The 21068-nt window shown below is 42.6% G+C and overlaps 1 protein-coding gene across 3 annotated transcripts; it reads right to left on the minus strand.

The window, feature by feature from the left end:
* Positions 1-1215: 1215 nt before the first annotated feature.
* Positions 1216-20513, minus strand: LOC115151650 (mitotic interactor and substrate of PLK1). 3 transcript variants are annotated; one of them, XM_029695763.1, is made up of 6 exons: positions 20359-20513; positions 16277-16441; positions 3316-5761; positions 2407-2669; positions 2112-2150; positions 1216-1999 (listed from the first exon to the last, which is right to left on the minus strand). In XM_029695763.1, the coding sequence occupies exons 2-6, from the start codon at positions 16334-16336 to the stop codon at positions 1910-1912; spliced, it is 2898 nt and encodes a 965-aa protein (XP_029551623.1). In that variant the 5' UTR covers positions 16337-16441; positions 20359-20513; the 3' UTR covers positions 1216-1909. The 3 variants fall into 3 exon arrangements, with proteins under 3 accessions (XP_029551623.1, XP_029551624.1, XP_029551625.1); XM_029695764.1 differs by lacking the exons at positions 16277-16441; positions 20359-20513 and adding an exon at positions 14072-14175; XM_029695765.1 differs by lacking the exons at positions 16277-16441; positions 20359-20513 and adding an exon at positions 10332-10497.
* Between the last annotated feature and the right edge of the window lie 555 nt (positions 20514-21068).

The raw sequence follows: 21068 nt of genomic DNA on the forward strand, positions 1-21068 counted from the left end.
CCTGAATTTCTCCAATAGAAATTCTAGTTTGCAACTGTTGGGCTAACGATTACACCCTAGTTCAGCTAGATGCAGGCAAGAGAGTGTAAGGCTGTCCATGTGTCAGTCCGTCACCTCAAAAAAAAATTATCTCGACCTGTATGCAACTACGTTGTAAACTTTAATTCATAGGCTAATAAAGAAACTGATAAAGAAAAAATATGTTGAGTAGTTATTTATGATGCAAGGTGATTTGTAGATCCGTTAGACTTGACTCGCTTTTAAAGTCGACTGCATTCTTTCCTCAATTCCTTGTGTCCTCTTTCTCAAACAAATTAGAGGGAAAGGTCATGGGGAGGGGGTTTGGATCTTTTCATCCATTGTGGTTTGTGTGGGGCCTAGCAGTTCCCTATACTGCAACAGCTTTAGTGTACAGGCACACTGATGCATGAATGCAGGTGAAATTGGGATACATCATTCTCCTTCAAACCCATGAAATACAACTCATCTCTACTTTTTTCAGACGAGATGTAGTCCTACAATTGGACTATCATGTTATTGCAAAGTTTATATGGGGATAAAATATGTTTTAACTTTACAGCTACACTCCCAAATCCCCTACAAGCAGTTCACTTGTCTACCCAGCAGATGGCGATGTTTTACTCCATTTGATAGTTTGAGATTCACTATCGTTTGATCAACTTCTACATTGCATCCGATTTGACATCACCGCTTGTATAAGTAGTGGATCCCACCATTGCCACCAAATGTAGCAGTTTAATCTCTTATGAGATCTACATTACCTGGGCTATTTTCAGCAGTATCTCTTACAATAGTCTATATAAAAAGCATATCTTGTCATGTTGCAAACAGTCAGGTTTAGTGTGATTAAACTTGTTTGTCATTTACGGTAGCCGACTGGTAATCAAGGAATCTTTCTAACTGTACTTATCTCACAAGGGCTCGATTCAATCCATGTCACGGAAGATGGCACAATTAAAATGTAAAGGTACCATCATTTCCGATTGAGCCGACATATGCAGCATTTACTGTGAATGCAATTGACTGCGCTAACGTTGCCTTTTCAATTTCAATCACGCTATACTGCAGAATTTCCGTGATACGGATTGAGTCGAGCCCTAAGAAAGGCAATAAGGACCTGACCGGTTTAGGTAAGAAGTTTTACACTCATTTCTACTGTCAAACCACATTCAAGTCAAATTAAGAACACAAGCATCTGCTGTAGCTCTTTATTATATTAATTATCAGACAAATGTCAACATTTCTAGAAGACGGTACTGCAAGTGCTTCATTGGATTGAATATTGGTTTGGAAATTTGAACCATTCTAAATACATCATGGATATCTGATGGTTTCTTGCTTGTTTTTGCTTTGCAAAGCACAACTGACAAGACAAAAATAGCTCCGTCATTTATTTTCTATGCAGTCATTTGAAGGCGGATAGGCCTAATCAAAGTTGCCTAGCAGCCAGTGACTGCCAGACTTAAAAATAACTCATACGCTAATGATTCGGGTCTGCAACCTGACCGTAGCCGTTTCATCCCAAAACAAGGCAGTGCATTCATAGCAGGCACACAACTCCTCTTAAATTCCCTTCCGTTTGCAATCCACCTCCGATGACATTTAAAACTTGTCCTGTCCTTATTGTATATTTTTTTTCAGTTCACTTGTCTTTTTTCTTTTAAATCGTGAAAGGTCACCTGCTCTAGTAGGTGGCTGATGTTGATGGACGAGGAGTTTATCACAAAGTGGACCAATCAATATGTCCAGCAGGTTTGGTAGTGTGTAGTCAGAGTATATTCATATGTGCTGAGATGGGACAACAACTTCCCTAAGATGACGGTGTTTTTCATCTCTTCTCCTTTCTGCTCTCTCTCACCATGCCCTCCAGGGGAGAGGACTGGTGGACTCATTGGCAGTCCTCGTTGGTGTAGTCACCAGCCTCCCAGCGCAGTGCCCGCTTGTTTTTGTGCCTGGTGATGCGGGTGGCCTCCAAGACCTGAAATGGAAGAAATAGCAGAAATGTCATATTGGACCTGTGCTAAAGGTCCTTCTCTGAGACAAATGACCAATGATTAAACGCACATCAACAGAGAGGTGCAACCACTTACCTCATTATTCACATCATCAATGCACTGAATTCCTGCATACTGCAGGAAACACAAAATACATTTTCCAAATTAGCAACCAGCTATCATTGTGTTATATAAAACCTATGAGTTGAGAAACTCGGTTTCTCCATCACTATCTGTATGCTTTTTTTTGTAGGCGTATTGCATTTCTGTAATTTTTTCTAAACTGTGTGCCTAAATGTTTTTGTCTTATGTGTGTCTATAATGAATATTCAATGTGTCTAAAGATATCAACAACACCCTCTGTGTCCAACTACAGTCTTTTCTCACTTACAGCGTTCTCTTCCAGCTTCAGTTTGACTCTCCTCTCCTCAAAATCCTCTAGCAGTGTCTCGGTCAGGCCCTTTTGCGTGGGTGTCCCAGGGGAGCCACCTGTCTCTGCCCATGGGCTGGCAGGCAACATGGGGAAAACCCTGCTAACCACGGGGGAGGTGGGCCTTGGACAGCCCCATGGCTGGGCGGTCACTATGGAAAAGGAGGGAAGTCGGGGAGTGGGACGAATGGAAGGGGAAAAGGGAGCTGCGCTGTCAGTTTTATCTGGAGGGGATAATGAAAGAAACAGAGTTAACACATGTTTGTAATTATGTTATTAATGATAGAGTAAATTTGAAATGTAAATTGAATGCAACATGAAACTCAGGGGCGCAACTTTGGTCCCCAGAGAAAGTTGCTCCCCTGATGAAACTACATAATGATAATTGTATTCTTACCATTGTACACCTGTCTGACTCCCTATGAAAATAGACACTGATAGGCTAAACATTTCAGATTATCTTGCCATAATGTGAGTGACTGTACAGTGATCTTAACCACTAAATGTCAGTGCATTAACTCTAAAGAAAAGCACCAAAAACCCAACTGGAGAAAGTATTCAACAACCTCACGGCGATCTGTTTTGCTCCGTGTTAATGGTTAATCATGGCTGGTAACACAGCTTTGGTTCCTCTCCCCATATATGACCAAAGTTCAGGTTCTAATTAAGCTTGTCATTTCCTCCAGTCTAAGAAAGCCATCAGTAAATAAGACTTTGTAATGCAACATCCACTCTGCATGCATCAACGTCACTTAAATCAAGCCAAAAACATGTAAAAGATATTGCCATCATGAATTATTCCTGTGTTACATTGTCTTGTAACTTTATGTAATTGTATAGATTTGTCTATGGATTAATGTACCATCCTACCTAGCATTGATACTGGAGTGATAAAGGAATAGGGCCGTCTGGTCAAACTTGTCTGCTCTACAAGAAGTGAAGGGCTCTCATGGAAGACAGAGTCTTCCTGTTCCACAATGACCCTTTGCAGGCTTTGCGATTGATATGTGTCTTTAGCATCTCGTCCTACACAGTCCAGGTTTCCTTCCATAGAGGCGGACAGGCCACAGGATTCCCGGAGTTCCCGGTGCTCCTGCTCGCGTTTTAGATCCTGCTCAATCTCCTTCTGGATAACATCTGGAGTGTTTGCTCTTTGAGGTCGCAGGCCACCAGAATTCAGGTGCGCCCTCCAGGTTTGAAAAAGCTTATCATTCGGCTCAGACCCCTGAACTGCAGAAGCAGTGGGTGTAGGGGAGGACGGAGAGTACGAAAAGGAGGCTTCTTTAGCCGAGGAGCTTTTGGCTGGAACTGGCTCCTTTCTTCGCACTAACCACGATGGGTCATTTACTATTTCGCTAGTACTTGTCGTCTTCACCACTATTGTGACTTTAGAACTTGCCGCCTTTGTGGTCTCATGGCCTTTCAATGTAACACTCTCCTCTGGGAGGCTACTTGGCAGTACTCTGGTGAGGTCTTGGGAATCTGAACCCCAGCCTTTGCTGGTGGTATTGATGCTTGGAGTGGTGTTCATGCGGCTGATGTACAACTCCGTCTCTTCTGAGTGCCGGTGAGGGAAGCAAGTGGAAGGGAAGCCTTCCCTATCTGAGCTGCTACTCCTCACAATGACCCCGGGTGAAGACCAAGCCCTTTTCCTCTTCTCTTTGGCTCCAGGTTGGTCTGGCAGCTCAAAGATCTTCTTCCTATCCTCCAGTTCCTGCGGAGTTCCCCTGTCGTACAGACTTGGGACTCTCCCCTGGTGCATCAGGTCCACTTCCCTCTGGCTGTCCTTTTCGATCTCGCGCTGGATGAAGAAGCTCACCCGATTCTTCTCTTTGGCCTTGACAGGTGTCAGTGGTGGTGCAGGCTGGGAGAGCAGAGACTTGGTCTTGATCTCCACCATCTCCTGGACATCGTTGTGCTTAATGCCCCGCAATTTCCGAAGGCTCTCCTCTCTCTCCTGAGTGATACGAATCTCCCTCTCAATGGGCGTCTCTCTGTGACCACTTACCGATTGGGTGGCCTTGCTTTCTGGTTGAGAGTTGTCATTGGATATGCTTACATCACTTGTGTAGCCGATACTGGGGTCCCCCGATAGATCCTCCTGTCCAGAGTCAAGGTCGTAAAGCAGACTACCCTGGCTCTTGGTTACCTTCTCCTCTGTGTGGTACACTGTCACTTTTCCGCCAGTGACAACTTCCCCTTCATCCTGCTGTTTCACTGGGGTCGGACTTTGGTTCAACCGTACTGTAGAGTTGTCTTTTTTCGCACTCTTTGGTGATAGCAAGCTGTCTTCTGACTGCCACCGTCTTCCTTGTGGTTTTAGAGAGCTGGGACTCTGCAGAAAGGGGTTGAGCCTGGACTGTTCCATCTTTAGGAACTGCTCCCGCGCTGCGCTGAAGTTGATCTGCTCATTGTCGATGGTACCAGCCTCAGCTGCTGGTGTGGGCTCAGATTTACTACTAGTTGGACCATAGCTCAAGCTGAACCCTTCCAGCAGCTTGTTGGGTGACAAGCTCAGCGCACTCCACTGCTCCCTGTAGGTGGCAATTTTTGGGGGGGCATGACCATGCATGATCTCCTTCCTAAGTTTCTTCTCCTCTTCCTCTGCCTTCAATTGGGCACCATTGTCTGTGTCCACCTGGTAGCGGGAGTCCTTGTCCTCCTTGAACAGACTCCCTGGCTTCTTCCCACCAACATACGTCTGCAGTTTGAAGCTGCGCTCCTCTTTCAGGGTGGCTTGCCTTTCCGGGGACACCATCCAGGCTTCATTCAGCTCTACCTCGGGGCTTGCAGGATTGTCCACGAACGAGTAGAAGCCGCAGTAGGAGCCCGTGCTGCTGGGACTGCTAGGGCTGCTGGAGCTGCTGGCTTGCCAGTCTTCGCTGGTGATGCCGCAGTTTTCCTCCGACACCGCCACCTGCCTGGCCTGCACCACCACGTCCCGGGACGACACCTCTTTTTGCTGGGAAGATACAACGACCGTAGACCGGGTGTGGTTTACTGAGATGCTGTCGAAACTGAAAGCAGAAGAGTTGCCATTCCTGTTGTAGGTCCAGCTCCGGTCCAGGCTGAAGGGCTCGTCTGTGGTGGGGCTGAGCATCGTGCGAAGATCTGTTGCCTGCTCCAATTTGGGTGACATGGGCTGCAGCAGCCACTTTCTGGGTATGCTGTCCATGGTTCCTTGGGTTGTGGTGTCTTCCTGTGTAGACAGTGAGATTTCTGAGGCAGTAAGCAGGAGAGCGTGGCACCCTATCAGGTCTCCCTCTTTCTGGGTCAACACATCCTGGTAATCATCAGATGCAGCAACCGAGAGTCTCTGAAACCAATAGAAGAAATAAGGAAATGGATCAAAACAGTTGAATAGTCAACAAGAAACTGTATCCTGTCAGTATCAACCAATTAAACAGGGCTACCTCTGTCCTGATAGTTCTAACAATTAAACATAAAGACATCTTAAAGACATTTTTTGAATAGCTACGTTTTTGCATACAGCGACAATGGCTGCATTCCCACTTCCCAGATATCTACAGAATACAGATTGTGACACCAAAATGAAATGACTTGCATAGCACTTTTCAGGGTTTTATGGTTCACAGGAATCTGTTTAAAGGGGCAATAAAAACTTGTGTACGAGAGGATGGCGTGAGATTTGCTGTGGAATGCCACTATCATTGTCAACATTTATAGCTTAAATGCAATGCCTACTACCTCATGAGAGTGAGACACCACCTTTACAGTAAACCTAGCTGATAAGGAGAGAGGTCATGAAATGAGAACCCATTATGTTCAAACTGGTACAATTTAGAGCAATCCAATGTGTGAGATGGTCTCAAATATACAGATTTTTGTGTTTGTCAAGAAGGTAAGAAATATTAAGTTGGTAACAAAAATCTGACCTGACTGCAGTCTTAAGTTAATTTACATTGATCAATGAAACCAGAGTCAGGTAATGAATCTGTTTTAACCTCAGGGGTTTTCAGCGTGAATCGAGAAGTCAATGTTGAAATTTCCCATGCATTTTACAGCACACCTGCAAAACATGTGACATCATCCAATACCAATTTTTTTCCCAGCATGGCAACCCTCAAAGAATGCATGGGAATTTCATATGAGGTTCAATCATCTCAGTCAAACCTCTTATCTATTTTTGTGAACTTTGGAGTTTCTGTATGGAAGATTAGCAGATCTATTGCTGTGATGTGAAGATCTATAAAACCATTCTACTACAGTCTTTGCCTAAACTTAATCAGATATTTATACTTTTGATGTTACAGTCGAAATGTTATATTACTTTTTACTTGGTTTCAGGAAACCACAGTCAGGTCATATATGCACTCAATGGTGAGTGCAACACAAATGCAAATTATGATTAAAGTTAAACTAAAAAAGGCTGTCTCAAAAAGCATTTTTTAATTTCTTCAAGCAATGGTTTAATCTGAATTTGCAGCCATCTATATGGTGTACCTAGAGTGTTAGGCTCCAATTCTCTTTCAAATTGCCTAGTTAGTCAGAGGATATGAAGACGCCTGATGAGGGAATGAGAGCGGGATGTGTTCACCCCTTTCTCACACAACTCATCTGGAGGTGGGAGTACTGGTACAAGAGCAGGATATTAGAGACTCTCGGGGAATGAAAACAGATACCTTCATTTAACAGCTGTAGAAAAATACTCACTACACTGGATGCTGGATGCAATGGTCAGTTGAAATGTCAATCATTTTAATGTCACACACTTTTGGCACTATGGCGTAGCATACCATGCTGACTGATATTCAAGCATGTTGGCTAATGAGTAAAATCTATAACCCCTGGAAACTTCCACTCCGTTCAAAATTCTGTCATTAAAAGACAGACAGAAATATCCTGCATTTCACTATTCTCATCAGGGGCAGACTGGTCATCTGGCATTATTTATTTATTATTATTATTTCAGCTTTATTTAACCAGGTAGGCCAGTTGAGAACAAGTTCTCATTTACAATTGCGACCTGGCCAAGATAAAGCAAAGCAGTGCGACAAAAACAACAGAGTTACACATGGGGTAAACAAACGTACAGTCAATAACACAATAGAAAAATCTGTAGGTAAGGCAATAAATAGGCCAATAGTGGCGAAGTAATTGCAATTTACACTGGAGTGATATGTGCAGATGAGGATGTGCAAGTAGAAATACTGGTGTGCAAAAGAGCAAAAAAACAAAAACAAATATGGGGATGAGGTAGGTAGTTGGTTGGATGGGCTATTTACAGATGGGCTGTGATCGGTAAGCTGCTCTGACAGCTGACACTTAAAGTTAGTGAGGGAGATATAAGTTTCCAACTTCAGTGATTTTTGCAATTCGTTTCAGTCATAGTCAGCAGGGAACTAGAAGGAAAGACGGTCCAAGGAGGTGCTGGCATTGGGTATGACCAGTGAAATATGCCTGCTGGAGCGTGTGTTACGGTTGGGTGTTGCTATGGTGACCAGTGAGCTGAGAAGGTGGAGCTTTACCTAGCAAAGACTTGAAAATTATTATGACTTATGTGAAAATGCCTGATAGGCCGCTAAGTTACAATTGGACCAGCCCATCTGTCTTATTTTTTTCTTTGCAAAATGATAATTATCTGGCTAATAATAAATTGGCCTTTCAGGAGTAAACCAAGTCCAAACCTTCACTGAGATTCCAAGACTTTTGGCTCAATCCAGAATACGTTCTTCAGCAAATATACAGCAATTTTGAATTTTAAAATAACTTTATGGGTACATCAGACCGTCTAAAAAGTACAGAGATACGTTTGTGAGAGATGGTAACTGCTAAGACAACGCACTGACAAGCAGTTACATATTTAGGTTATGTACTGTCCCAAGAGTTCTAAGGCAGCCTAAAGTGTGTGTGTGTGTGTGTGTGTGTGTGCGTGTGTGTAACAGTGGACTGTGTACCCCTGATAAGCTCTTTTTAGTGATACTTCCTGGAATCGGCTCCTCTGTCCTTTGCTCATTGGTTGAGAGAGGAGAGGAGCGATCTGTGGGGGATGAGATACACAAGTCTCCTCGCCCCCCCCCCCCCCCCCCACTAATGTATTACCTCACACGGGTACGTCTGTGTGTATGTTTTACTATACTGTAGTTGTGAGTACCAGAAGTCATCACAAGAATAGTAAACCAACAAAAATTCTGAGAAGTGAGGACATTTTGCCGGTCGTCATTTGTAAAAAAGCTATTTTAGGCTTAGGGGTTAGGTTTAGAGTTAGAATTAGGTTTAGGGGTTAGGGTTAGAATTAGGGTTAGGCGTTAAGGTTAGGGTTAGGAGTTAAGGTTAGGTTTGGGGTTAAGGTTATGGTTTAGGGTTAGGGGTTAGGGAAAATAGGTTTTTCAATGGGAATCAATTGTTGGTCCCCAAAAAGTTCTCAGACGTACAGTTAGACATACAGCGCCTTCAGAATGTATTCACACCTCTTGACTTTTTCCACATTTTGTCATGTTACAGCCTGAATATGAAATGGATTAAATTTATATATTTTTTGTCAATGGCCTACACACCATACCACATAATGTCAAAGTGGAATTATGTTTTTAGAAATTTTTACAAATTAATAAAAAATGAAAAGCTGAAATGTCTTGAGTCAATAAGAATTCAACCGCTTTGTTACGGCAAGCCTAAATAAGTTCAGGTCATATAATAAGTTGCATGGACTATTAATTACACTTTGGATGGTGTTTAAATACACCAAAACACTACAAACATACAGGCGTCCTTCCTAATTCAGTTGCTGGAGATTTCACCATGAGGCCAATGGTCACTTTAAAACAGTTACTGCTACTCTGTTTATTATCCATGCATTGTCACTTTACCTCTACCTACATATTACCTCAATTACCTCGACTAACCTGTGCCCCCGCACATTGACTCTGTACCGGTACCCCTTATATATAGCCTCGGTACTGTTATTTTATTGTTGCTCATTAATTATTTGTTATTTATCCATTTTTTTTATTTTATTTACTTTTTACTTCAGTTTATTTTTGTAAATACTTTCTTAACACATTTTTCTTAACTGCATTGTTGGTTAAGGGGTTATAAGTAAGCAATTCACTGTAAGATCTACACCTGTTGTATTTGGCGCATGTGACAAATACAATTTGATTTTATCTGAAAAGAAGGAAACCTGCACAAAATAAAAATATTCCAAAACATGCATCCTGCTTGCAACAAGGCACTAAAGTAATACTGCAAAAAATTGGCAAAGCAATTCACTTTTTGTCCTGAATACAAAGTGTTATGTTTGGGGCAAATCTAATACAACACATTACTGAGTACTACTCTCCATATTTTCAAGCATAGTGGTGACTGCATCATGTTATGGGCAATGTTCCTTCAATTTTTGGGGGGCACTGAGCAAATTTCTGGTCTGCTAAGCGCAAATTTGAACATTGTGAAAATTCTGTGCAACTTCCGGCATGTGTACCCACTTTAAGTTACAGTTTTAACAGTGGCCAAGTAGGCTGCTGTGGCTATTTGGTCCTTATGTAGGCCTACAAGAGTGGCCTACCATAAAAGACAATGGAGAAAAATGCATGCCATATATTTTAACATAGAAATAGCTGTTCTGTCAGCAGCAGCAAATGTATGGTGTTCAATGTAGGCCTACATTCCATAAGACTTTTGAAAAAAACTTTCAGGGCTTGACATTAACCTGTTTATCCACTTGTCCTTCTGACAAGGAGGTGACAACATTTTTTATGTTGTTTGATGTAAGAAGCCACTTTTTTTTAAATGTAATGTATTATTATTCCCATACCATTATTCGAGAGAAACAGACTAATTATGTTACCCTCTGCCTATTGGCTACTTAGCTTATTCAATACATCTCAAAATACAACACTTTAAGACATAAAAAAGCTCTTTACTTGACTTGCTTTTCAAAGATGGCTAGAAATGCAGACATTTTGTGCCCTTGTAGAAAGCAACCACCCTCATTGTTGACTAGAAATGAGCTAAAACGGGGCTAATAACTCACTAACTAGCAAAGAATATGATCAAAGATGGCTACATGCAGCTCTAGTTTTGACACCAAAACAAGTACATCTACATGCGACCACTCATGCTATTAACACAGAACATTTCAAAGTGAATGGAACAGATCCATATATGGCCATGGCTATTTGCATATAGGCCTACTGCAGCTCTGATTGGTTATTTTGCACCGGTCTGTGTAGAGTATGGGTTGAGTCATGCCTGTCAATGCAAATAGAATCCTACTCTCTTGCACAGTTAATTTTGCATACTAAGTCTCTTACATAGTTCATTTTGTTTCGGTATGTCACATTGGCTAATATTGCGTTGATTCGAGCACAGTAGAGCGAAACATTGATAGTGTTAATTAAAGGGGAAAACTCTAGAAAGTTGAGTGAAGTTCAATCTCTTGCTTCTCTGCGCGGGCTGATATTTCTTCTGCACAACAGTCTGAGGGGAGCTGCCGGCCAGTGCATGTGCGCAACTTAGAGTGAACGTTGGTTATGGGTATTCTTGTAATCGTTAAGGACTGAGGAGTTTTTGGGATAAAAAATAAACAGACTGGAGCTAAGCACAGGCAAAACCCTACATGAAGACCTGGTTCAGTCTGCTTTCCACCAGACACTGGGAGATGAATTCTCCTTTCAGCAGGACAATAACCTAAAACACAAGGCCAAGTATACACTGGAGTTGCTACCAAAATGACACCTGAGTGGTCTAGTTACAGTTTTGTCTTAAATTGTCTTGAAAATCTATGGCAAGACTTGAAAGTTGTTTTGCATTAACCAATCTGACAGAGCTTGAAGAATGTTTAATAGAATAATGTGCAAATATTGTACAATCCAGGTGTGCAAAACTCTTAGAGACTTACACGGAAAGACTCACCGCTGTAATCGCTGCCAAAGGTGATTCTAATGTATTGACTCAGGGGTGTGAATACTTATGTATATTAGATATTTCTGTATTTAATTTTCAATAAATTGTTTACATGTTTTCACTTTGTCATTATGGGGTATTGTTTGTAGATGGGTGAGAATCTATTTAATACATTTTGAATTCAGACTGTAACACAACAAAATGTGGAATAAGTCAAGGGGTATGAATACTTTTTGAAGGCATTGTAGCTACGTGTGTGTTTGTGTGTGTGTGTGTGTGTGTGTGTGTGTGTGTGTGTGTGTGTGTGTGTGTGTGTGTGTGTGTGTGTGTGTGTGTGTGTGTGTGTGTGAGTGTGTGTGCACAAACTTACATTAGTCCCTGTCAACAAATTACCCTATTGTGACATGGATTAGCTAAGGCCAAAGTCAAGTTGTAAAGACTCAAGATAATACAAGTAGAAAATAGGGCAATGAAGATTTCACCACAGATTCATCCCTATTATAACCTTTAGACTTATTAAATTCTAATACATTTACTCATTGACTGTCCAAAAGAAATACAGAAATACATGTTGTCATACCCTGCAGCTTACCAGTGGTGTGTATTCATGGATGCCAAGGGAAGTCAGGCTTTCCCAAAAAACGGACAAAAAATGTATATATGTTTTATAATTTTCCTTCAATTCGCAAGAGGCTGAATGTATCTCCCAGGAGAAAGCATCCGAGCGAGCGAAACAGCGCCCCTCTGTATCTCTACGTGTTGGCCATCTATCTGATGCTGTCTGGTCCAAAAGAGTATGACAGGCAAGGGAAGCCCGAAAGCATCTGGTCTCCCTTAAACAAAAAAAGTATAAAAAATGTGCCTACCAGCGTTGAGCTAAACTGAGCAAGCTCAACTGCGAATGGTCCTGGCTCACCAAAAAAAAAAAAAACTGTCAAGGGAACGCAGTGATGGAAAAAGTACTCAATTGTCATACTTGAATAAAAAAAAGATACCTCAATAGGAAATGACTAAAGTAAAAGTGAAAGTCACCCAGTAAAATGCTATTTGAGTAAAAGTCTAAAAGTATTTGGTTTTAAATATACTTAAGTATCAAAAGAAAATGTAATTTCTAAAATATACTTAAGTATCAAAAGGGATGAACAGGGATGTTCTCTTGATAAGTGCGTGAAACGAAACTGGGAAACTGTATGGAGTAAAAAGTACATTATTCTCTTTAGAAATGTAGTGAAGTAAAAGTAAAAGTTGAAAGTACTTTTACTTAATTACTTTACACCACTGAAGGGAAGCCAGCTTGGATTCGGCATCACTCCTATCAAATTCCATTGAGAGCATACATCATTGACAGAAAAACTTGAATTGTTGTATCTCGTTGTGTTGTTGTCCTCCGCTGGCTAGCTAGCCAGTTAGCTAAAATAGGCCCTTTCCTAAATTAGCCATGGATGGAGATACGGATTTGCACTTGTGCTTTTACTTAATTCTCTGATCCAACCCTTAATTCATACATTGTTGTGCACCTGGCCTGAGAGGATGGAAGTTAAATATGTAGCTAGATGTAGAAGGCTAATGTTAACTAGCTAACTTTGCCAATGAATAGAAGTTAGGCTAGCGAGCAAGCATTTTAGCCAGGTAGCCTAGGACAGCAAAAAATAAAAGCGCTTACTGTATGACAGAGTGATAGACCGCTTCGTCAACAAGCACACAGAAATCAGAACCATGGACAGCCACATCATATTAGCTTACATTGATTGGACTACATTTTTTGGGGTATCTTTTAGTTGTCACTGTATTAGACTAAGCTGAGGTGATTTGATGATGTTAAAATGTTGAAGTTGAAATGGTGCTGGAATAATAGAGGCAGCTCCTGTTTTCTTTGCGACTTACGGTAATTCTCTGTGGTTCTAAATCAGTAGTTGTTTAGTGGTCCGAAAATGTCGGAAACATTAACTTGCTTGACCATGCTGTAGGTCATGTCTGTTACTATACATACAATATGCTTTCTGGACTTCACTGGACAGAGGGTACTGTCCGGTTTTGTGATAAAACGGAGGTGTGGTTGAATTTATTCTGCCACTGTGTCTTCTTGTTGTCTCGGCCTTTAGGCCTATATATCACGGTCGGAAGGCATATGAATTAACAGGTTATAGAGCAAACAACACAATTATCACAACACATAGGTCATTTTACCCACTCACTGCTACTGCAGCTTATGTCTATTGACCATGCAGATGTCAAACCAGTTAATATGTCTTGGAAGGACATTCATGCTAACTTCTCATTAAAGCTCTAGTATTCAAAAAACATTTTGGAAAGGAACAATGTGCTGTAGTGCTCCTATCAATATAGGTTGTGTCGCTACAGAGACAGGGGCATACAAGGTGCCACCACAATAAAAGTGTATAGAAAAATACAAATATAGGATCTTAATTTGAGCCAGTTTGCTACAGCAGGAAAACAATCCTGCAACAACAGGAAATGTGAATAATCATGTGGATTATAATTAATGGACATTTTTGGTAGGGGTTGATACATTTTTCATAAGGAAAAATCAAGTCTGAAAACTTCAGAAGCCTTTTAAAACCTCAGATACACTAAGTTTAAAATGTCCTGTATTGAAGGCAAGTTCTCCTGCAACAGGGTGATCAAATTAACATCCTACATCTGTAATGTAAGTAGCGATAATGCTGTTGAAATACATTGAATTTGACCTGAAAACTGTACAGTACATAATTTTAGAAAAATAAGTAATGAATCCTACCTTAAGCGGTATACAGCGAACAAGACAAACAGTTTTTCTTCTCTGTCTGATGTCTCGTCTCCCACTTTCTATCTCTCTCTCTCTCTCTCTCTCTCTCTCTCTCTATATATATATATATATATATATATATATATATTACGGTCTCTTGAGCACCTTACAGCACAGGCAAAGTTCAGCCAATGTCATGTAAACTACTGGAGTCCCACCCTCTCACAGAACAGGGAAAAGTACATGAGACTGACAGACCGCTACATCAACAACTGGAGGTAGGAGAGAAACCTTTAAACCTCTCCAAGGCCAATCATCAATCAAGATAACCGAGATCCCTCTTATTATAAACAATTGGGCCATAAAGAACATAGACTATTTCAATGTGTACTAAAACAAAGTAACGTAGGGGCTCCATTCAATCTCTATCGCTGAAGCGTTACAGATAGCGCGTTAGATATGTAAAGGTAATTTCCTATTGATCAGGCATCTGGGGCATTTACCATAACTGCAGTCTCCGCTAACGCATAAGGATGGAATAGAGCCCTTAGAGTGGTTTAAGAGAAGCAATTATAACCTCCTGTAGTCTCCGTAACTCCTGGAGAGCTGCTGGGTGTGCAGGCTTTTGTTCCATCCCAGCACCAACACATCTGAATAAATGGCCTGTGGTTCAAACTAAAGACCATGATTAGTTGATCATTTGAAACAGGTGAATTAGTGCTGGACTGAAACAAAAGCCTGCTCACCCAGCAACTCTCAAAGACTGGAGTTGGAGAACCCTGACCAGAGGGAATGAGTAAGGTAATTTCCTGTTGAGTGCTTTCAAGTGCTTTCAACAGAAGCTTCTCCTTCCCTTCATGACCACTGGCATGACTTGATATGCGGTGTTATGGAAACGTATCCATTCCCTTTAACTATCACCAGTCTCACAAGGAAGCAAGAACAGAAAAGAACACAGTTTACAAATACTGAGGCATCATCATTATCAGTCTTGCCTGTGAACTGTTACAGAGGCATCTTCCTTTTGGGGTTGAAGTTCACCTAAGAGGATGTCCCAGCCTTAGCTACAGTCCAGTGAAGAGCTTGAGTCATAGTGGCCTACGTGTTCTAAATGTTCATTACTTTTTTCAATCATTACCTAGGTAGAGGTGGAGCACCTCTCGCACCAGTCTGCTTCGTTTATGTTTTACAAGACATTTTAGCAATCAAGATGAAACTCTTGTCAAGAGACACTAACACAAGGGCTGGACATGACACCAGGCAGGGCCAGGTCTGCAGTAGTTCAGAAAGCTTAAGGGAAAGAAACTTGTGATTGACTTGTAAGACAAATAAACTTACACCTTTTTCAAATGTACCTTTCTATACCTCCATTCCACTTCTGATTGCTCTAGTTTTTTCGCCAGTTAAAGAAAATGTATTTAATGGTTTATGTGATTAAACCCAGCTAGTACAATAGATACTGATCAACTGTTTCTTATAACCACCTTCATTCAGCCATTGAGCTGAACAACTAGAGGTGAGAGACATCCGCTAAATAATTCATTCACCTGACCAGTTCAGATAAATCAGTAATAAATCAGTGTTTATTGAGGAAATTAAACTACTTAAAAGTTTTAAGACACAGCCAAAATAAGATAACATTTTTGGGCCCAAGCCAAAGTAGGTAGTAGAGGACTTTCCATTTCGAATCAGATTCAGAGCAGTTTGGAGAAATGGGGATGTTCACACAGAATAGGTTTATTGCTCTCTAGTGGCTAGCATGTGCATGTACACTAATCATTACAGTATTTCAATCAACTTTATCACTCTGAATGAAGACCTTTAATATTGATCTCATTTTAGCATACTAATGAAAATAAATGTTTATATCCCTATGGCTGGACTTCTAGGAATCAAATGAGTGACAAATGTAACATGTGACAGATATTAAAGTGGGCACTATTGAGATGTATTTGTCCAAAATTGCTTTTAAATCAATGATGATCGGCGTAGTCTTTGCACAAGAGCATGGAAAACATGAGAAGAATCTAGGCTGTAATGGCGGTGGTACAAAAACTCAAACAATGAAGATCCAAAACTGTTGATTGTTGGTAAATGAGGCAACATCTAGAATGATGTCAAGGCAAAACAAAATTGGTAGCCTACAATCAGGATTTATTTTTGTTTCAACCACAACGGTCATTTTGTCTTTTGTGTTTGTGGTAAGGGTTGTCTTACCTTGGTCTCATGCTCCATGCTGTTACACAGCACCTGCCAAGGAGGGGTGTACTTGAACATCCTGCAGAGTGTATGTTACAGCGTGTTGATAAATGTGTTCGGCAGCTCTCTATGTAACAGGATCCAAGGCTAGGTGAAGGGGCAATCAAGTTCAACTCAGGCCCTCTGAGAAGAGAGAGAGGAGACAGAACATTACATTTGAGGAGATTGAGGGCCTTCTTTTTTTGTTTTTACTATAAAACATTCTTGATTAAACAAACATTTTGGTGAAACTGATGGTTACCTATTTTGGTTATTTATTGTCTTTAATATTTAATTATTTCTTCATTTGGCAATTAAAAATGTACACGCTTGAAATCAAATGTATTTATAAAGCCCTTCTTACATCAGCATATTGAAAGGTTTCAATATCTTTGTTCACTTGGTATGTTTCTTCACCCAAACCTGTATTGCAGGCTAATATTTTTCAGCCACGATTACTGCAAACATTCACCGAACACACCTCACAACGCTTATAGGGAAGGACATTTAACAAGCATATGACTGATGATTGGCTGAGAGAAATTGATGATAAAAAGATTGTGGGGGCTGTTTTGTCATACTTCAGCGCAGCTTTTGACATTATTGATCATAGTCTTCTGCTGGAATAACGTATGTGTTTTTGCTTTACGGCCCCTGCAATATTGTTGTCACGCTCATCATAAGAATGAGGAGACCAAGGCGCAGCGTGCGTAGAGTTCCACATGTTTAATAAAGGAAACTAACCAGAACAATACAGAACAAATGAAACGTGAAGTCATGGCGTGCATAACCTGCACCTACACATAAACAAGATCCCACAACTCAAGGAGGGAAAAAGGGCTGCCTAAGTATGGTTCCCAATCAGAGACAACGATGGACAGCTGCCTCTGATTGAAAACCACACTCAGCCAAAACAAAGAAATAGAAAAACTAGATTGTCCACCCCACATCACACCCTGACCTAACCAAACTAGAGGAAAATAAACATCTCTAAGGTCAGGGCGTGACAGTACCCCCCTCCCCTCCCAAAGGTGCGGACTCCCGGCCGCAAACCTGAACCTATAGGGGAGGGTCCGGGTGGGCATCTATTCTTGGCGGCGGCTCTGGTTCGGGGTGTAGCCCCTACTCCGCCCGCTGATCCCCAACTCCGCCCGCTGATCCCCAACCTAATATCACACAGTCAAACTCTCAGTCATTTAGTAAGTTCACCATTCTGCCATTCTCACTGTTAAACATCGCACAGTGTTCAACACAACGGCTCTGAACTGCCAACCGCTGCTGAAGACTCTGGACTGCAGGCCGCCGCTGAAGACTCTGGGCTGCAGGCCGTCTCAGGAGGTTCCGGACTGTAGGCCGTCTCATGAGGTTCCGGACTGGGGACCGTCGCTACAGGCTCCATGCCATGGATCATCACTACAGGCTCCACGCCATGGATTATCACTGGAGGCTTTGTGCCATGGATCATCCCTACAGGCTCCGGGCCATGGATCATCACTGGAGGCTTCGTGCCATGGATCATTCCTATAGGCTCCGGGCCATGGATCATCACTGGAGGCTTCGTGCCATGGATCATCACTGGAGGCTTCAGACCATGGATCATCACTGGAGGCTTCTTACGTGGAGCCGGAACAGGTCTCACCGGACTGGGGAGACGCACTAGAGACTGGGTGCGCAGAGCAGGCACAGGGTATACTGGGCCATGGAGGTGCACTGGAGGTCTAGAGCTTAGGGCTGGCACAACCCGTCCTGGCTGTACGCTTACTTTAGCCCGGCAAGGGCGGAGTGCTGGCACAGGACGAACTGGGCTGTGCAGGCGCACTGGCGACATAGTGCGTAGAACTGGCGCAGGATATCCTGGGCCGTGGAGGCGCACTGGAGGTCTGGAGCGTATGGCTGGCACAACCTGTCCTGGCTGGACGCTTACTTTAGCCCGGGAAGTGCGGGGCGCGGGCACAGGATGAACTGGGCTGTGCAGGCGCACTGGCGACATCGTGCAAATCACCGCATAACACGGTGCCTGACCAGTCCTACTTTCCCCACGCTAAGCACGGAGAGTTGGCTCAGGTCTGAACCCTGGATTAGCCAATCTCCCCGTGTGCCCCCCCCCCCCTAATTTTTTGGGGGGGCTGCCTCTCGGGCTTCCTTCGTTGCCGTGCCTCCCGATCTCATCGCTGTTCCTCCCTCGCTGCTTCCACCTGTTCCCATGGGAGGCGATCCCTTCCTGGATCTCCTCCCACGTCCAGGATCCTTTGCCATCCAGGATTTCCTCCCATGTCCACCTCGTCTTCCCCTTAGGTGCACGCTGCTTGGTCTTCTTGTGGTGGGATCTTCTGTCAGGCTCGTCGTAAGAATGAGGAGACCAAGGCGCAGCGTGCGTAGAGTTCCACATGTTTAATAAAGGAAACTCACCCAAACAATACAGAACAAACGAAACGTGAAGTCATGGAGTGCATAACCTACACATAAACAAGATCCCACAACTCAAGGAGGGAAAAAGGGCTGCCTAAGTATGGTTCCCAATCAGAGACAACGATGGACAGCTGCCTCTGATTGGAAACCACACTCAGCCAAAACAAAGAAATAGAAAAACTAGATTGCCCACCCCACATCACACCCTGACCTAACCAAACTAGAGGAAAATAAACATCTCTAAGGTCAGGGCGTGACAATTGTGGATAAAGAGTTATTTGTTTAACAAAATACAGAGGGTGTTCTGAAATGGAAGAGTCCAACATAATCCAGGTAGAATAAGGAATACCCCAGGGCAGCTGTTTAGGCCCCTTACTTTTTTCAATCTTTACTAACGACATGCCACAGGCTTTGAGTAAAGCCAGTGTGTCTACGTATGTGGATGACTCAACACAATACATGTCAGCTACTACAGCAACTGAAATGACTGCAACACTTAACAAAGAGCTGCAGTTAGTTTCAGAATGGGTGGCAAAGAATAGGGTTGTCCTTAATATTTCCAAAACTGAGAGCATTGTATTTGGGAAAAATCATTCACTAAACCCTAAACCTCAACTACATCTCGTAATGAATAATGTGGAAATTGAGCAAGTTGAGGTGACTTAACTGCTTGGAGTAACCCTGGATTGTAAACTGTCAACAGTAGCTAAGATGGGGGAGAAGTCTGTCCGTAATAAGCACTGCTCTGCCTTCTTAACAACATTATCAACAAGGCAGGTCCTACAGGCCCTAGCTTTGTTTCACCTGGACTACTGTCCGGTCGTGTGCTCAGGTGCCACAAAGAGGGACTTAGGAAAATTACAATTGGCTCAGAACAGGGCAGCACGGCTGGCCCTTAAAAGTACACGGGGAGCTAATATGAATGATATGCATGTCAATATCTCATGGCTCAAAGTGAAAGAGAGATTGACTTCATCACTACTTGTTTTTGTCAAAAGTGTTGACAAGCTGAATGTACAGAGCTGTCTGCTTGAACTACTGGCACACAGCTCAGACACCCATGCATACCCCACAAGACATGCCACCAGAGGTCTCTTCACAATCAGAACAGACTATGGGAGGCGCCCAGTACTACATAGAGCTATGACTACATGGAACTTTATTTCACATCAGGTAACTGATGCAAGCAGTAGAATCAGATTTAAAAAACAGGTAAAAATACACCTTATGGAACAGCAGGGACAGTGAAGAGACACACACAAAGGTACAGACACACTCATACGCACACAAGCGCAAGCACACACACTCTACATACACGTACATTGTAATATTGTTGTATGGTGGTATTGTACATTTTATATTGTAGATATGTAGAGTGTGTAATCATTTTATATGATATACTGTTTTATATTTTGTTTTATGTGTGATGTAAGTGCCTTAATGTGTTTGGACCCCAGGAAGAGTAGCTGCTGCTTTGGTAGCAGCCAATGGGGATCCCTAATTAATACAAATACAAAAAGTCCCCAATTTTCTAAATGAAAATTCAATAAAGAATTCTACATATGTAGAATAATTCTCTCCTTATATTATATGATTGTAAGGAGAATAGTTCCATTCCATACCTCAGTAATCCCCCCCATTCTCTAACTCACCTCCCGGTTCTAGACCTCCCCTCCTAGACCTCTGGGTTCTCCAACAGGTGTTCTTCATTCCACCCCCGGCTCCTCTCAGGCAGATAATCTAGCACTGTCTGGATCTGTGTCTCCCTCGTAGCCTCCAGTGTGTCCGGCCTAAGAGCTGGATCTTCCGGGCTCCACTGGTGTTTTGGTCCTGGGTTTGGCCCTGAACAAACCCCTCCCTGTAACCCCCCTCACCCCCTAAGGTCCTCCCCCCCACACAGTATCTGTCACTCGCCCCCCTCCATCAACCCCCCTCAACCCCTGTCCATCAAAGCTGCTAGTGCAGAAGAATGACCAGTTGTGGTGGGGGAGGGGTGGCATGACTGCTCCATTGTTTTTTCCAGCAGCTGCCATGTGTGTTGCTGATAATTGCGTTGGAATGCTGCTGACCATCAAAAAGCGGCAAACAAAAGAGGAGCATTCCACACACACACACACACACACACACACACACACACACACACACACACACACACACACACACACACACACACACACACACACACACACACACACACACACACACACACACACACACACACACACACACACACACACACACACACACACACACACACACACACACAATCCTACTTCTGCCAACAGTGACTGTGTAGCCAGGTTACTGTGTCAATGGCAATGGCTGTAACAATGTTGCAGCAGGTCCTAGATTAGCAGTGTAA

The sequence above is a fragment of the Salmo trutta genome, chromosome 17 (genome assembly GCF_901001165.1).
Source record: "Salmo trutta chromosome 17, fSalTru1.1, whole genome shotgun sequence".
Taxonomy (NCBI): Eukaryota; Metazoa; Chordata; class Actinopteri; order Salmoniformes; family Salmonidae; genus Salmo; species Salmo trutta.

What these genes read in the sequence shown, in the direction of transcription:
- LOC115151650 (XM_029695763.1), bottom strand. Translation starts at nt 16,336, where the DNA reads ATGTTCAAGTACACCCCTCCTTGGCAGGTGCTGTGTAACAGCATGGAG. An exon ending in CACTCCAGTATCAATGCTAG is followed by an intron (nt 2,670 to 3,315) that starts GTAGGATGGTAC and finishes TATCCCCTCCAG; the next exon opens with ATAAAACTGACAGCGCAGCT. An exon ending in TTGATGATGTGAATAATGAG is followed by an intron (nt 2,000 to 2,111) that starts GTAAGTGGTTGC and finishes CTTCCATTTCAG; the next exon opens with GTCTTGGAGGCCACCCGCAT.